This window comes from Chiloscyllium plagiosum, chromosome 26 (genome assembly GCF_004010195.1).
Source record: "Chiloscyllium plagiosum isolate BGI_BamShark_2017 chromosome 26, ASM401019v2, whole genome shotgun sequence".
Lineage (NCBI taxonomy): Eukaryota > Metazoa > Chordata > Chondrichthyes > Orectolobiformes > Hemiscylliidae > Chiloscyllium > Chiloscyllium plagiosum.
In genome coordinates this window covers 32242707-32259811 of record NC_057735.1, presented here as the reverse complement: position 1 = coordinate 32259811, position 17105 = coordinate 32242707, and the positions used below count along the sequence as shown (strand labels likewise).

General features: G+C 39.6%; 1 protein-coding gene across 1 annotated transcript in view; it reads right to left on the bottom strand.

Moving 5' to 3' along the window:
* LOC122563231 (plakophilin-1-like) overlaps positions 1–17105 on the bottom strand; it is a 61009-nt gene that overhangs the window by 28032 nt on the left and 15872 nt on the right. Inside the window, exons 3-4 of the mRNA XM_043716830.1 lie at positions 10374–10822; positions 2752–2881 (exon numbers count right to left, since the gene is read on the bottom strand). Of these exons, the coding sequence (XP_043572765.1) occupies positions 2752–2881; positions 10374–10822 (579 nt within the window). The remainder of the gene's footprint in view (positions 1–2751; positions 2882–10373; positions 10823–17105) is intronic.

Here is a 17105-nt window from a genome sequence, read left to right as displayed (position 1 = left end):
CTCTTATGCTCGCATCCAAATCATTTATGTAAATGACAAAAAGTAGAGGACCCAGCACCGATCCTTGTGGACTCCACTGGTCACAGGCCTCCAGTCTGAAAAACAACCCTCCACCACTACCCTCTGTCTTCTACCTTTGAGCCAGTTCTGTATCCAAATGGCTAGTTCTCCCTGTATTCCATGAAATCTAACCTTGCTAACCAGTCTCCCATGGGGATCCTTGTCGAACGCCTTACTGAAGTCCATATGGATCACGTCCACCATTCTGCCCTCATCTATTCTCTTTGTTACTTCTTCAAAAAACTCAATCAAATTTGTGAGACATTATTCTGTTTTGCAAACTGGCCCCTGAAGTAAAAATAGTGAAAAAACTTCGGGGTAGGTTCATTGAGCTCTGATTAAAGCTCACTGGCCTGAAACATTTCTTCAGTCTTTTTCCACCCCAGATACTGTCAAACCTGCTGAGTATTTCTAACATTTTCTGTTTTTAATCTGGGTTTCTAGTAAAACTTTAATGCTAAAGACGGAAGTAACAAATACATTTAGAAAAGGGTTCCAAAGGAAAAGGCCATGACTGAAAGAGTGACTTATTATGAGCAAAATGTAATATTCTGGAATCAGAGAGAAGACATATTTGAGCTGGAATGAACAGCTGAATCCCAAACAAATGGGAGAGCTATTTACCGCAGGAAAGAGGATTGACACCAAAACAAGGTAGCCTTCACTCAGTTAATGACAGCACTCAGCTCTCTGCTGGAAAGTTGTGGATTCAAGCTCAATGCCAGATAGATGGAAACACAATCAAGACCGACACTTAAGTGACATGAGAAATGAATGCTCCACTATCAGAGTTTAAAGCCTTTCATTGTAGACTACATCGAGAAAAACTGCAGGAAGCTAGAGTGAAAAGGGATCTTGTAGGTATTTGCACATGAAACACAGAAAGCTGGCACACAGGTGCAGCAGGTAATCCAGAAAGATAAGGAAACGTTGGCCCTTATTTCAAGTTTCATATAAGAGTAGGGAAGCCTTACTCCAGCTGTATAAGGTGTTGGTTAGACCACAACTGCAGTACTGTAAGCAGTTTTGGTCCCCTTATTTAAGGAAAGGTATTATTTTATTGCAGCAGGGACAGAGAACGTTCACTCGGATGATCCCCTATATGAAGGGATTGTCTTGTGAGCAAAGGCAAAACAGATTGGGACTCTACTCACTGGAGTTTAGAATAATGAGAGGTGATCTCATTGAAACATACAGGATTCTTAAGGGACCAGACCAGGTAAATGCTGAGAGGATGTTTGCCCTCATGGGAAAGTCTAGGACCAGAGGGCATAATCTCAGAATAAAGACTGAGATGAGGGGGAATTTCTTCTCTTCCAGGGTTGAGTGTCTTTGGAACTTCTTGCCACTGAGAGCTGTGGGGGCAGAGTCCTTGTGTACATTTAAGGCTGAGATGGATAGATACTTGATCAGTAGGGGAATCAAAGCTTATGGGAAAGAGTAGGAAAGTGGACATGAGAAGTGTCCAATCAGCCATAATCCTCTTCTAAGCCGAAGCAGGCTTATGAAGCCAAACAGCTTACTCCTGTTCCTACTTTTTATGTTCTTATTAAGACCAACTTCAAGTAGCCAGGTGAGACTCTACAATACAAGTGAAAGAAAAGCAGAGGGAAATCTTTACATCTCCATTTTAGCATCAATTCCTTAATCAATACCACTGGTAAAGACTACCTAGTCGTACATCTTATTTTTTAAATTCTTTCATGGGATGTGGGCATCAATGACAAGGCCAGCAAATCCCCTTGAACTGATTGACCTAGCAAGGCCACTGCAGAGGCTGGTTAAGATTGAAGCATATTTAACCATTTTGCTAAGGAGCTGGAGTAACATGGAGGCTAGTCCAGGCAAATTCCCCAACAAAGGACATTAGTGAATCAGATGGATTTTTACAATAATCATAGTTTACAATAATCAGCATTACTGAATCTAACTTTCTAGATGTTATAAATTGGATGTAAATTACCCCATCTACCATGTTGGGATTTGGACCCATGTCCCTAGGGCATTCTTCTCGATTACTGATTAACTTGTCCAGTGATATTACCACCAAGCCACTACCTCAATGGTGTACACAGGACTTTGTTGTGAGCCACCTTACTGCCATATTTCTCTCAATACTGCAATAAATATTTCAACAGCATCAGTTCATAAAAATAGATTAAAAGAGGCTTGTATAGTGCTCATAAAGTATGGAACTGGTGGACTGAATAGCCTGATTAAAACGCACTGTAAAACACTTGAGGAGATCTTGGGATCAGAAAGGATATAGTTCAAGTTTGCTCAAAGTCCTGCAGGAAAATTCTGCAATGAGTATATTCTGTAAACTACAAATGATAAAGGAAATGGTACATTACACTATTTCCCAAAGCATGCAATCATATACTGAAAGAAGATTCATATCACCCCACTTAAAGTATAAGAACTTGGCATATCTGTATTACTTACCAACTAAGATATTCTAGAATTGCTTGGATTGCAATTCTTGGATTGCAATCAGAGATAACTGATAAATGTACACATTTTAAGAGAGGATTACAAACCTATAATTAAGTGCAAACTTTATCAATGAATTTTTAAAAGTCTCTGGATCAAAACATTGGTGGGGAAACTCCCTTTACTTTTCAGTTTAGATATGCTACTTTGTTTCATGTTTTCTGTTTCAAAAGATATATTTGTCATGTTTTACATTACCGCTGTTTTAGCCGTGTCCTCCTTAAAGCACTCATGCTGAATGTAAGAAGCAGCGTAGGCTAAAATGCTGGGATCCTGATCGGATAAAAGCATCACAGCTTTTTTTAGATTCATGCTGCTGTCAAAGTCTCTGCAAAAGGTCAAAAAATTAACATGACAGTGAAAAGATTGGCATATATGACTTTGAACTGATGAACAATGCACTTTTTTATTGACAGCCAAGTAACACATCAAAAAAAATTAATACAGGCCCCAACATATGGTGTTTATGTGATGGTTCAAAATATTAAGTTCCAACAAAAAAAAACAAAATGTCCAAGTGCAGTGAATTTTACATCATTTACAATCACAATGTGTAGTTACAGATCCCATGAATACTGCAGAATAAACAAAAAAAAGTAAAAATAAATTTAAAGCCAAGAAAATTAATGACAAATAGAATCTGAACCTGTTGGGTATTTCTTTTGCATTTTGTCCCCCTTTGTCACTCCAGGCTAGCTTTTGCCCGAAATGTTGAATCACTTGCTCTTTGGATGCTGCCTGACCTGCTTTATTTTCCCAGCACCACGTTCTCAACGCTGATAATCCAGCATCTGCAGTCCTCACTTTCTCCTATATTCTGTATCACCACAGTGCAATCGATGCTGCTTACAGCAGACATATTTGTACTCACTAGCAGTTTGTAACAATGCCCATGATGCTCAGAATAAACAGTGAAATTTCACAAAAAACAGATTCATTATAAAATGCTGTAAAACTATGCTTCTTTTCAGATTCAGCTTTTTTTTTGTAGACATAATTATTGAATATTTTAGAACATTCCTTTAGGGCAGTTTAAATTATGGCATATGACACACTTGTAAGCATAGGCAGTGATATTCGTATTTCACAAATTAAAGTTCCTAGTCAGTTACTTCAGATTTTAGAATTTAATTGCTACCGAGGAGAGCTAGCTGTAATCAAAACAGATTGAAGCTGCAAAAGCATAGTACTGCAGATGCCTGAAATTTGAAATAAATGCAAAAAAATGTTGGTAATACTCAGCAGGTCTGGAAGCATCTGTGGAGAGGTAAACAGAGTTAATTAGCGGAATTTTATCAGAAATCACCCATGTGTCAATTCTGGTGAATTTCATGAAGAGTTTCAGTCCTTGAACCTGAGCAAGATTGCTCATGCTCCTCACTGAAATACACCTCATTACCTTTGTCCCATGCCTCTGATGCTTGAGTTGTCCTAACTTCCTTTTTGCCAAAGGTGAAAGTACACGCCACTCCAGGAACTCCCAGGATTTCCATCACCATTTGTACAGTCCAGCTGTACACTTGACACTGTGTCAAGTGAATGCCAGCCAGAAATTCCCTTCCCTGCACACTCAGCAAGAGAGAAACCAAATAGACACACTTCTCAATGCACACAGATGGCAAGGCTGACCATTTATTAGAAATACAAGTGCACATTCACAAATGGTTGGCATCCAAGAACCAAGATGGACAGGTTACAGGAGTGTTTTTTCTAATTAGAATTAGAATCTCAACAGTGTGGAAACAGGCCCTTCAGCCCAACCAGTCTACACCAACCTCCAGAGAGCAACCCACTCTACCCTATATTTTCTGTTAACTAATACACCTAACTACACATCCCTGAACATTTCGTGCAATCTAGCATGGCCAATTCACCTAACCTGCACACCTTTAGACTGTGGGAGGAAACCAAAGCACCCTGAGGAAATCCACGCAGACACGGGGAGAACGTGCAAACTCCAAACTGACTGTCATCCAAGGCTGAAATCAAACCTGGGTCTCTGCCACTGCGAGGCAGCAGTGCTAACCAGGAGCCACCATGCTAACATTATTCCATCTTAGAACCATGTCTAAGTGACTATTTTTTTCTCTAAATCCCAATATAGTATAACATCCTCTCATTGTTCAACGTTTCCATGTACAGAAGCCTTTAAATGGTTGAAACATTTACATTTATTAGTCAACAGTGAAAGCAAAGTAAAAACAATAAAAGCAGCATTTGCTCGAGGACAGAACCAGACAGTCTGTCTTCTGAGCAGAAACATTTTTACAGTCAATGACTGATTATTTCACCCAGCACATCTCTATTTGGAACTGTACATCAGTTAAGACCTACCTGGCTTGTTCTGCTTAACACTTTAGCACTCTATTATGCTGCTCACATAGCTTTTCAACATCCATCATATCCTGCCTCTGGCTGCTCCAGTTGTGCAAAACACAGCATTCAAGCAGCATCTCCCAACATTTCCCAACAAGTCCTGGTTCTACAACTGCATCATGCCAACCATCATCTGTACTATTGTCCTGTCAAGGCCAGGTGGTGGTGACCAATAATCCCTTCCCCAGAGTTACACATGTGCTCACTTAAATTTGAGATTCCCCCTTTCATACTAATCGCTCTCTCTGCAATCCAATATGCTTCTTCTAATCTCTGGAACAGACTTCCCCAATTTCCATATTGCAAGTTTGTGACAATCCCCTCAATTTGGAAATAGTGATGACTGCAGATGCTGGAGAAGTCATAGCTGATAAAATGCGGTGCTGGAAAAAGCACAGCAGGTCAGGCAGCATCTGAGGATCAAAACAGTCAACATTTCAGGTTTAACCCTTCATTAGGACTGGGGAGAGGGAGGTTATCGAATCCCCTCAGCTTCCACTGAGTTGTCCCCATTGGGACTGACAATAGCCCACTCACTGGGCTGCAATGATATAGACCACCTGACCTTGACCATCACTAGCAGCTGAGTGTGTTGAAGCCCCAAAATTGATAGTGGATCACTCCTTGATGTGATAATACTGCTGATTGAAGGCCATGTCCTTTACTCTTTGAGACATGGCTTTCAGAGAGAACAGGATGTCTGACACTCCTGTTTATATCTGTCAGCCAGGCCTCCATGATTGAACCAGGTTAACAGCCCCAATCAGGGAACTCATATCCTATAAGGTCCATCTGGCTGACCGCATTACAATTATTCCAACTCTATTTCCCAACTGAGTCACCAATGCCGATGTCATTTGAGGATTGGAAGGTTGTGCCCGTTGAATAGTTCACTGATCTGAAACAGTTTCCAAAATATTCAGCATTTTTTGCTCTCAGGCTATCCCAAGACCACGTAAAATGCCCTGCACTGTTTCATGCTAGCTCCCAACCCTCTCGTCAGTCGATGCAAGCGGACATAGCTGCATTTAAATGTTTGTAAGACAGAATGCATTATTTATTAATTATTAACATTATCTTATCACTGAACATCTGCTTCTGCCTGAAATACCCAGCAGGGTGTAACATTCTAGTTGTGATAGTAGAAAAAGTTAGTGCATTTTGATTGATTAATCAATAACCAATGTAAACCTAGACTGTTTTATCAGTGGGGTCAGAGTTGGAAAACACTGGATGATCAAATGTCCTCATTTACAGTATCTGGAGTTAATCGCACAAGGTCTTCTAAGCTCAATTCATTTAGCAATTTATAAAAGGAAAACAGAGATTTAAAAGTAATGTGATTCCAAAAAAAAAATGCCCATCCCAAAGAATTTATGACTGGAACCGATTCCACAATACGTTATTTTCAGGTCCCTCCCTAACCCAGATAATACTTATCTGCTGAACTAAGAATAGGTTTCATTTCAATGCTGACAGATATAGCCTGTATAGTTTTCCTGTATTTGTGCAGATAAAGTGAACATTGGGAATGATAGATAATTTATAATCAGCCATCAAAACATGTAATAACACCACGTTGAACTGAAATCTAAGAAGGGAAAATAGTTGGAGTTATACTATCCTATGTAAAGCAGCAAAAATAAATCTGCCTAATTATCTCATAGCAGGAAAAAGACCCACCATTCTGATATCTCTTGTCTTGTCTACTGCAAAGTGGTGTCATTTTAGTAAGAAACAAGCCATAATTTGAAATCAAGTAGGACATACTAGGGGTAAAGCTCTTCTCAAATGTTTCTGAGAAAATGGCGGAGTGCTTGCTTGCTGAAGAGGCTGCCCTCCCATCGCCCCACATTACCTCTACCAAAACCCAAATACGCTTGGACATAATTGACAGAACAAGGTTCAAAGATGCCTCACATAAATGCCGCTATTTACACTAAAATCACAGTCAGTTTAAGTTATGCTTGTGCAAAAAGATGGCAAGCTACCCAGATAACTTGTCAAATGAGGACACACTTTCTTTGAGGCATCATGGAAACATTCTGAAAACGCAGTTGCATTAGTAAGTAAATGTCAATAAAGCTGTCTTTCAACAGTTTCTAATACAAACCTTTTCTTGTCACATCTCTGTTATAAATCCTTATCCTGTGGTTTATACTGGGCATTTGTACATTTGTCCTTATGCTCTAACCAGAAGAGCAAGTGAGAGGGGCAAACCGAATTGATTTCGACCCGACTAGAAGCACTATACACTCAAGAGTCTACACACCGTATTGCTGACCACATTTCACTCTAAGAGATCTTAGAAATGATTTAAGAAATAACGTTATTGCAAGGTGGCTTTCAAACGGCTTCTCAAGTACAAAAACAGTCAGAAACTTTCAGGTTGTAAGTAATCTGCACTGCACATATATATTTGAATTATTTCCTCATTTGTCACGCGTCTTTGCGTTGTCCCAGTAGTATCCCAGTGCTGTTCTGATACTCAAAAATTAGATAAACAAAGGGATTTGCATGCAACGTGTTAGCAAATAGCTTCTGGAGCTGAATATGTCCATTACATCATCCAGTTTGAGGCCTGAAAGAAATTTTTAACAGGTGATGTCAACAATGCAGTTGCACAGCCTGGCCCTGCATCTCCAGAGTCACGAGCAGGAATCACAGGAGCTGGTTAATGAAATCATAGAAGGACAGTATCACAAAGCTACAACCAGGTATGTCACTTATTTAATGTCCTCAATTTGAATGTTCAACAATTGATGCAAGGAAGGCCTCCTGATATCAATTATACAACTTGACACCCTTAGCATCAGTGATCTAAATGTTGCAAAAGTCACTTTCCATTGTTTTAATAAAAATCATTGACTTATTATTGTTACATGTACGGTGACATAGTGAAAAGTGTTGTTTTGCTTGCACTACAGGCAGATGATAGAATCCCTACAGTGTGGAAACAGGCCATTTGGCCCAAGTCCACACCGACCCTCCAAAGAGTAACCCACCCAGACCAATTCCCCTACATTTACCCTGACTAATGCAGCTAACCTACATATTTCTGAACATCACAGGCAGTTTAGCATGGCCAGTTCACCTGACCTGCACATCTTTGGATTGTGGGAGGAAGCTGGTGTACCCATGCAGACACAGGGAGAATGTGCAAACTCCACAGAGACAGTTGCCAGAGGCTGGAATTGAACCCAGGTCTGCGAGGTAGTTGTGCTAACTACTAAGTCATCGCACCATCATTCCTTACAAAATGCATCTGGATACCAAAACAGTGCAGAATACAGTGTTGCAGCCACAGGGTAGGTGCTCAGAGAGAAGAGATCAATATTAACATTTGAGGTCCATTCAAAACAATGGGGAAGAAACTGTTCTTGAATCTGCTCATATGTGTATTCAAACACTTATATCTTATGCCTGACGGAAGAGGGTGGAAAAAACTGTATAACCAGGGTGGGAGGGGTCTTTGATTTTCTTGGTTGCTTTCCCGAGTCAGCAGGAAATACAGATGGGGTCAATGGATGGAAGGCGTGATGGACTGGGCTGTGTTCACAACTTTGTATATTCTTCCAGTCTTGAGAACAGCATAATCTGTCAAAGTACATATTCTAAATATACTAACCAATTTAGAGGTCCTATAGTTGGGTAAGGGTGACAGGGGCATGTGGCGGGATGGACAGAAAGGTTTGTTCTTCCACATTAGGTCAAAAGTACCATGTTACATTCTTCCCCAGTCTTTACATTTAAGGTGCCACCGAACTCTCAACATGACAGATGCTACCTGTCTTGGGTCCTCCAAGGTGACTCTCAGTGCCGGTGCAAAAAGGTGGCGATGTTAATTCAAAAACACCCTTTTTCTTCAGCAAGTCACCTGGCTCAGGAGCCAGGGACTGACTGACTGCAGTGACTTCAATCTCCACTCATACTTTCACTCTCTACTCTTTTGACACCAGCTAATGGATAAAAGGATGTCACACATACAAAAATACTGCAAAAAGTCTCAGCAAAGCAAGTATTTCCCTTGGGTGCTCTGAATTGGAAGTGAAATTAGTACCACAATGAAGTCCTCAGGATCACTGTATTCAATGTCATGTTCTTTATAGTGCTTCAGCAGCTGATCTGAACCAGCTTGCGTGACACATCCAACAACATCAGTTACACAGATGTCTAGGTTTGGCTCTCAATTCCTTTTTGTTGGTTGCCTTGATCTGGTCATTTACTTCATTGTACAAATTTATTATAGTGTTATAGCAAATAATTCTATTCCAGGTATTTTTCAGTTGCACCTTTCCTCCAACACAGTCTACAACCTTCCCCCCACCATCCCTGCCCCTCACCCCATACTCTGCCCTCCTTCAATCCCACACTCCTCTTAAATTCTAATATTTTCTGACTTCACTCTCTTCAATGATCTATTTGAAATCCAGCCTTTACATGTGCTACGTCTATACTGAAGACAGTTCAGACAATAAGTCAATATGTCAATTGAAACAGCCAGTGAGTTTCAGTAAGCCAAGAATGCTACATTATGCTTGATCTTAATTCTAACTATGCAAAATCACAATATTCTGTACAATATCAAACCTGTGGCATTTATATTCTTTATGTTCTTTTGCAGCATTTACTAAAATAAAAAAGTGTTCCACAGAGAGATTTGACTCATGCATTATGACTCATGCATTTTACCGAATATATAATCGTGTTGCATTTTGAGTTGTGCAATATTTTTATCTTATAAAATGTCAAATCTCACCATCAGCTGATATTCTATATTAACTTCAATGGTGGGAGAACAAGAAATGAATCACCATTAAAATTAATGCTGTCATTTTCTTCCATCATTATTATAACGATGGATATGACAAGGAACAATGTCACCTTTAACACCCAGCACCATAAGCAATCAGTTGTATGAGTGAAAGAAATAAAGTTCAACATAAAAAAAAAACCTCTAGTTCTGTTCCTGACTTAAATCAGTAACTCTTGATTGAGAGGAAATGTGTGGACTTTCTGTTATTACTGATATAACAATGTTGCATGGAAGGAACAGCAGCATAATAATGGTGTTCAGCTTACCAGGCAGATTGGATTTGAAAGTTATCCTCCATCCAAACAATCAGTGATCGTGAAGCAAAATGTTGGGTAAATTTGGAGGCTCAAGAAAGGCCATATGTTAACTTTGATGAAGGGGAGCAGGCAGGCCCTTTTCACTGCCAAACAAATTCACACCCAGCATAGTTTGTGTCCACATGCAAGTAAAACCACCACTGGATAGCTATCAAAAATGTTTCTAATTAAGCAGACCATATAGTATCTCTTGGAGCTAGGTTCATGTTCATCAGGTGGGGTAGAAATTATGCTCATCCACACTTCTGGCAGCATTATTATCAATGAGGAAAATCAGTCACAATATCTAATTACATCAACATTAGGCTTACCGTATTCCATTTGCTGTTCTATAAATAGTACTTCCTCTTTTAGTACTTTGAATCCTTGAAGCCTGTAAATTTAACCTTTCTTTTTCCTGACTTTTAGTGTCTGGGAGCATTGAAGAAGTGTGGATAATACTTCGCCTTGCATAAAGGCTCTTGGTCCGATCTGGAGGCCGGTACTTGCTTCTCAGCCTTCTTATAGTCTGTGTATTTTGCATATTTAAGAGATCTGGTTCACTTCGACTGCTTGCCATTTGTCTGTAGAAAACTTCGTTGTCACCCATTGGACTTTGTGGACCAGAATGTTTTCGATAATGTGATGGCATGCTGATTGTTCGTTTCCCCTTCACACTAAAGGAGCTAAAATGGCTCTTTTGCTGGTATTCTCTTGGGACTCCTGTTGCATAAGTTTCTGTGCTGGAAAATTCTTTCATGGTGCCATCATACTGTGAACCCTTAAAGAAAGAGAATACGTGAATTCAACATTTTTAGTTTTTAATAAGCAGTTTAAAAAAAACACAAATTATTTACTGTAGAGTTAAAGCAGAAATCTGGAATTGCAAGGAAAACAAAATAGCATTGAGTACAAAACATAGATAAGATCCATTGGGCTCTTGTGGTACAGAGGTAGTGTTTTAAGTTTTAAGTTTTAAGTCCCATCTGCTCTACAGTTGTGTAAAAATGTCTCTGGACAGGGTGATTAGAAAATATAGTTGAGATAGATATCGATCTATCTACCTATAGATCTAAATTTCAAGTTGTTAAATCCATTTTGTAGGCCTAAAATCGCAACAATTACCAATTTTGCAGCAGAGACTCCCATTTAATCTATATGAGAGTTTCAGTCCACTTTGTGCCCCTTCTTTAAAAGGATTTTACAAATGAACAAAAATCAAATTATAAAATTACTCAGCTTGTTTCTGATTCACACTGTTGTTTTGTTTGACTTAGTATCAAAGTACCTTAAAACACAGAAGACCATAAAACCTGGCATTCCTATGCCATATCTATCCAGTTCCAGTTGTGACAATGCTGCTCCTTAACAAGGTTATGTTGTTCTTGGTTTTTTTTCCAGATAGGTCGTAAAAGACATAGGTTCTGAAATGTCTGTGTTTCGATGGTTTAGGGCCAGTTTGATGATAGCTAACAGATACTCAAAGTCCTCAGGCAAAAGGCTTTCAGGTTTTGTTTAAAAAAACACTTGTACAATGAAAGGAGAATAGCCAATTCTCCCAGCTTGGCTTTTCTCTATCTGGTTTAGTCTGGCTATTCACTGAAAGCAGTCAGGCAGTTGTAAAAGCTACTGGATTTAAAGAGGCAGGTCCTGGCTGATCCTCCTCTCTCTCTGACACCTATCCTGTCAAACCCTGTGTTTTATTTTACCTTTAGTGTCAAGGGATGATTAGGGGGATTGTCATAAGTATTTGGAACAGCATCATTAAGTTGGGATGAACTGTTGGGTTTTCGGATAGGCTAAGTTATTCAGTATTTGTTCTCTTTTGTTTGTGATTCTTGTAAATTCTGCTTATTTTAAGCTATATGGCCTTAGCCAAATGAATCTCTCCTGGGGTTACACATGCTGAAAATACCTGACAAAATTAGGGTCTGTGTTACTTTCTTGAAATGTTTTGAGGGGTCTAGCCTGGTCCATAACACAGTGAATTGCAACTGTTTCCTCCAAGAACTTATCCAAATTCCCTTTGAAGTTATTATTGAAGTTGCTTCCACCAGCCCTTAAGGAAGTACATTGCAGATTGGTACAACACGCTGAGTATAAAGTGTTCATTTAGTAATTACTTCAAATCCATGCCAACCGCTCTACCACTCTGAATAGTTTCTTCTAAATTTCTCTCAAAACCCTTTCCAATGTTGAGCAACTAAATTCTTACATCCCCACTCTGCTTTTGAGGAGAATGTGACACCATTCCTTTAGTACCTTCATATACTGGAAATATTTCATTGTCACACAAGTTGTGTAGTTTGCATCTTTTAAAGCCTTCGACATACCTTCTGAAGTTTGGTACATTGAACAGACTAAAACATTCTGGCTGAGGTACAATTAATCAATCAGTCTTTTTTTTTTAAATCAGGGGTGCGCAAAACCACCTTGATTAAAGTTTTGCAGAAGGGAGTGGAGAGTGTAATATTTTGATATGGATTCTGCGCTGTGTGAATAATCACAATTCAATGAATATGAACTCTTAGCTTAACAGCCTTCCAATCAGCCCACTGGGAGAGGCCAGAAATATCCAGAATCAGAGCTTGTTGAATGACTTAAAATGTTCAATTCAGGAATTGTAAGTCAGTTACTGACTGATTTCTTTAAAAAAGTCTCCGGGCTGAGTCAATGGCCTACGTTGGATCCTCCATTCTGTCTCCAAGTTGCTGGCTGGAAAGAAGCCTACACTTTGCCTGTCGAAAGCTAAACTGCTGGGCTCAGCTCACCGAGAACACTATTGTTGGGCAGTGATCTCTGAGAAATTGCTACTCACTTTAACTAAGTTTTAATACCTCAAATGTATAAAAACCTTGGAATTATCAATTTTCCATCCCATTGTCTTCAAATTTCCCAAGTGATTATGTGTGAGTGAATGAAGTAAACAAGCAGTTCCCCTGTGTTTTTAATGTTTTGTTAATAAACTCTGCCTTTTATTTAAAATTAAGGGTTTCACTGTGGTGTTGATTTCAAAAATTATTTCAACATCCAAAAACCAGAGTTTGGGTGACACCCTTCAGCCCACCTCAGTAAGGAATGGGAGTTACAAGTAAAAGGAGTTAAATTAAATAATAACTTGCTGACGCAGGCTTAAGAGCAGAAAAGCAATTATAATTAAAATTCACTCATTTGTGTCACAGATAAAGATTGATTTATGGTTACACATACTATATTACAACAATTTCTAGCTGTCATACATATAAGATGAAGAGTTGAATGCTCTTTAAAGTTAGAGGAAAAGGAATTTGTTAAAATTCAACTAGAGTAATAGAAATTGAAATTTAATGAAGATAAATCATTGCAAAAGTTTTATAACTCAGAGGGAAGTGATTTGATCCACTGTGCCTTCAACAGCACCACAACTGGAATGTTACTTCAAGTTCAATTAGAAACATCTATGTACATCTAATGTTCTCCATTGGCCGAAGAGAAATTTAAATTAGAAATAGAAACATTCAAAATGTCAAGACTGAACTTGTTTTCTCGATCATAGAATCCCTACAGTGCTTCTCTCTATAGCTCAAATCCTCCACCCTGGCAACATCCTTGTAAATCTTTTCTGAACCATTTCAAGTTATACAACATCTTTCCGATAGGAAGGAGACCAGAATTGCATGCAATATTCCAACAGTGGCCTAACCAATGTCCTGTACAGCCGCAACATGACCTCCCAACTCAATAACCTGACCAATAAAGGAAAGCATACTAAATGCCTTCTTCACGATCCTATCTACCTGTGACTCCACTTTCAAGGAGCTATGAACCTGCACTCCAAGGTCTCTTTGTTCAGCAACACTCCCTAGGACCTTACCATTAAGTGTATAAGTCCTGCTAAGATTTACTTTCCCAAAATGCAGCACCTCGCATTTTTCTAAATTAAACTCCATTTGCCACTTCTCAGCCCATTGGCCCATCTGATCAAGATTCTTTTGAATTCTGAGGTAACCTTCTTCGCTGTCCACTACACCTCCAATTTTGGTGTCATCTGCAAACTTACTAACTATACCTCTTATGCTCACATCCAAATCATTTATATAAATGACAAAAAGTAGAGGACCCAGCAAAGATCCTTGTGGCACTCCACTGATCACAGGCCTCCAGTCTGAAAAACAACCCTCCTCCACCACCCTCTGTCTTCTACCTTTGAGTCAGTTCTGTATCCAAATGGCTAATTCTCCCTGTATTCCATGAGATCTAACCTTGCTAACCAGTCTCCCATGGGGATCTTTGGACTGTGGGAGGAAACCGGAGCACCCAGAAGCCCACACAGACACTGGGAGAATGTGCAAACTCCACACAGACAGACGCCCAAGACTGGAATCAAACCCAGGTCCCTGGGGTTGTGAGGCAGCAGTGCTAACCACTAAGCACCGTGCCGCCCTATAGCGCTTATAGAGTTATAGAGATGTACAGCATGGAAACAGACCCTTTGGTCTAACTTGTCCATGCCAACCAGATATCCCAAGCCAATCTAGTCCCACCTGCCAGCACCTGGATCATATCCCTCCAAACCCTTCCTATTCATATACCCATCCAGATGCCTTTTAAATGTTATAATTGTACCAGCCTCCTCCACTTCCTCTGGTAGCTCATTCCATACACGTACCACCCTCTCCATGAAAAAGTTGCCCCTTAAGCTCTCTTTTATATCTTTCCCATCTCATCCTAAACCTATTCCCTCTTGTTCTGGACACCCCCACTCCAGAGAAGAGATTTTGTCTATTCATCCGATCCATGCCCCTCATGGTTTAGTAAAACTCTAAAAGGTCACCCCTCAGCCTCCAATGCTCCAGGGAAAACAGCCCAGCCTATTCAACCTCTCCCTATCGCTCAAATCCTCCAATCCTGGCAACATCCTTGTAAATCTTTTCAGAACCTTTTCAAGTTTCACAACGTCTTTCCGATAGGAGGGAGACCAGAATTGCATTCAATATTCCAACAGTAGCCAAACTAATGTCCTGTAGAGCCGCAACATGACCTCCCAACTCCTGTATTCAATACTCTGACCAATAAAGGAAAGCATACCAAACACCTTCTTCACTATCCTATCTGCCTAGGACGCCACTTTCAAGGAGCTATGAACCTGCACTCCAAGGTCTCTTGTGTGCAAAAGATCACTAAGATAGAGAAAAGAAGCATATATCTACCTAATAATGACACACCCATAGAGTCCGTCAAATGTTAATTACATACTTAATTAATAAATGAAATTTTGGGCAGGTTCTATTTTGGGTGTGTGAATGTGCATCATTCATGTGATCCTTTAAGCACAGGTGTTGAAAGGAAGGTCTTCCCTATTTAATTCAATTGCTCATCCAAAGGGTGGGGTACTGGAATATATTCACACTTCCTATAAAAAGGCAATCAAAATATCTACAGCTAATATATTAAGTTCTATCATGAAAGAAGTTTCCAAGATTTAAAACTGCTGTTTTTTGGCCGCCCAAATCGATCACTTTTATATCTACTTTTTGACTGCCCTTTCTAAAAAAAAGTAAAAAGACCTTTCCTAAATAATTCTGTCATCATCCTCCATTCCTTCACTTTTTCCTCTCAGGTACAGTGCCCTTTCAAATCCCATCCTAATCCTTCAGTACTCTTCAATTTTTCTACTTTCCTGGCTTCTGGAAAAGGCTTGACTTCATGTTGAATAAATATACAGTTTTCCTCTTTGCTCTTCCCAACATCATCCAACACTTATTGCATGCTGCTTCATACAAGAAGTGACCCAAATACCCCATCCAAATAACATTTTCCAGTTCTGACTGTATGGACTCTGTCAGCGGATCAGTAATCATTGTCTCTCACTGAATCTCCCTCGAATGTCTGTTTCAATGTGAACAAGGTACTTACTGTCAATAAGCTTATTATCTATAGTTGCAGCAATATTGCAGGCTAAACATTAACCATGGGTTGATGATGCATTGCCCCTTAAATGAAGCTTCTCTGCCTATACCTTCCACCACCTGTACTATGAAGATTGCAGCAACAACCCACACCTTGTAGTGAAATCTGTACTTTCAATTATCTCACCTTGTAAAGACCAATCAGTCTGCAACTAAAATTCTCAAGGACACCCTCAATCCAGCTTTGGCCAACTGAAGTGATAGACTGAATCTATTTTTTTTGGCTAATTCCGAATTGCGTTATGCTTTTTGGAGGGATCCTACCATGAGGCCTTGTACGTTTTCTCATTGTATTTTGCCAACCTTGCTTCATTATCAACCTTATCCTCCCACACATCCGATTCTGGTCCATTTCTCACCATGTGCCATTCCTGAGACAACTTGCCACTCAGTGGGTATCAACCTCACATCATGACTGCCTGGATAATAATTAAGTGTGGATTCCTATTCCACAGAACACCAAAAACGGGCAGCATAATTTCTGTAAAATGTTATGAACGCCATGCAGAAAACAGCATGTATTAATGTCAATCACCTAGTTTCAACTATTCTGGCAACTGGTCTAAGATTTGATCAAGATTTACAGAACGTCCAAATAGGCAGTGATACAATACAAAATTTGGCAAAAAAAAAACAGGAAAAAGAACAAGTTGCCACCCACTATCAATAATGAACTTGGTAAAAACAAAAGGCCATGTCAATTCTCCTACTTTTGTTGCCTACCTACGTTTTTGCACTTTGGAAAATTATGACCACTTAGATTAGAAACTGAGTGTATTGGTACACTATTTGACTGTGGCTAAAATTCCTACTATTGCACTTTCAAAAGCATCATCCTTCAGTGATCAAAGAATGAACATTTTGGTTGTAATTATCCTTGCTTCCTTAATCCATTCTCTGGATTAGTGGTGCTGGAAAAGCACAGCAATTCAGGCAGCAGAGGAGCAGTACAACTCGACGTTTCGGGCAAAAGCCCTTCATCAGGAATACAAAGTTAAAAATCACACAGCACCAGGTTATAGTCCAACAGGTTTAATTGGAAGCACACTAGCTTTCGAGGACGTTCCTTCATACAGGCAGAGTGCCTGAAGGGTGGAGAGATAAATGAGAGGAGGG